A 1,280-nucleotide genomic window follows, 5' to 3' on the forward strand; every position below is an offset into this window, starting at 1 on the left:
TCTGCTTGGAGGAGGAGATTCAGTTGCTCTGCGTTCCAGGATTTCAACCAATTTTCTGATGCAGCTAGTGGATTGCCCCTGCAGCATAGCGCGGGGCACTCCTAAAGCTAATGCTTGTCGCCATAAATCGTTACGCAGAGGGCTGTTAATTTGATTTACTGATGCCGGCAGACCCTGAAAGGGTTCCAGTTCATGTTTTGGGTATGGTCGACCCTCCAATTTTCTCGTGTGAAATACCTTCCTACCTCTCCCTGATTGTTCTGATAGAGGCTCAAGGTCTGACCATGCCATCTCTCGTCCATAACTCACCATGTCATGTAACAGCTCTGCCCAAGTAGGAACGTGTGCTGGGGGGGCGTGAAGGTTCTGATCATTATGCTGTTGGGCCCGAATGACCCTTTCCTTTAAATTTTGCATATATATCTTTGCTGTGTCAGGCAGACCCTTAATAAGGGGCCTTAGGTGGACTGGGTCTACCGGAGCCATTAACGGAACATCAAAGCGTCCTCGGTCATACATTGCCTGAATACAAGCAGCTTTCTGCATCGCCTCTGATAAGTCAGACAGTCCCCTAACTTTGATTATTAGTGGCTCGCCTCTTTCTCTGGGGTCTATTCCCCCTGCCCAGTAAGCAACTCGAGCAGTAATAGATCGATTATCATCTGGGAACCCCTCATCTAGAAACACTCCTGGTCCCCAGAAGCCTAAAGATTCTTCTCTGTCTAACAATATTCTGTCGCCACCTGAAAGGGAAACTCTCCACAAGTATTCAGTTTCGGTTTCCCCAGGCTTTCTTGAAAATTTAGTCTGCAGTTCTCCTAATTCTGAACCTGAATAAGGAGTAGTCCGAACTGTGGTGCGGGGATTCCGACCTCGGGGACCTTCAGATGTTTCGGTCTTTATCAGCGGCCGAACAGCCACTAATTCTGAGGATTCTTCTTGTATCTCTTTATCTGGCTCTCCCCATATGTCCCCATCCCAGTCCTCAGGCTCAGTGTTAGTAATTAACTTTCTGATTTGCCGCATATTAGGGGGTCGGGGTGCCTGCATCAGCATTGTTTCAATTCGCTGCTCCAGTAACTGGGTACGTCTCTTTTCCTTCTCTAATTCATACTGCAAATGTTGAATTTCTGAATTCTTACCTTGATAATCTAATTTCAATTTCTCAAATATTTTATAGTCCTTCTGCGCCTGAATTAAGCAACCGCCCAGAATAGCACAAATAACACCCTTGCCTTTGCCGTCCTTAAACTTAGCATGGCATTCCTCCATTCTTTGCA

At 46.6% G+C, this 1,280-nt stretch overlaps 1 protein-coding gene across 1 annotated transcript; it reads right to left on the minus strand.

Annotated features, from left to right (window-relative positions):
* Nucleotides 1–396: 396 nt before the first annotated feature.
* LOC148589996 (uncharacterized) lies at nt 397–1,026 on the minus strand (the record flags this gene model as incomplete). The annotated part of the gene is made up of 1 exon (XM_088539588.1): nt 397–1,026. A coding segment is annotated over exon 1 (630 nt), but the record flags the coding sequence as incomplete, so codon positions are not given.
* Nucleotides 1,027–1,280: the final 254 nt, after the last annotated feature.

The sequence above is a fragment of the Tinamus guttatus genome, unplaced genomic scaffold, assembly GCF_059628265.1.
Source record: "Tinamus guttatus ecotype Peru unplaced genomic scaffold, ASM5962826v1 Tinamus_guttatus_pri_ptg001861l, whole genome shotgun sequence".
Taxonomy (NCBI): domain Eukaryota; kingdom Metazoa; phylum Chordata; class Aves; order Tinamiformes; family Tinamidae; genus Tinamus; species Tinamus guttatus.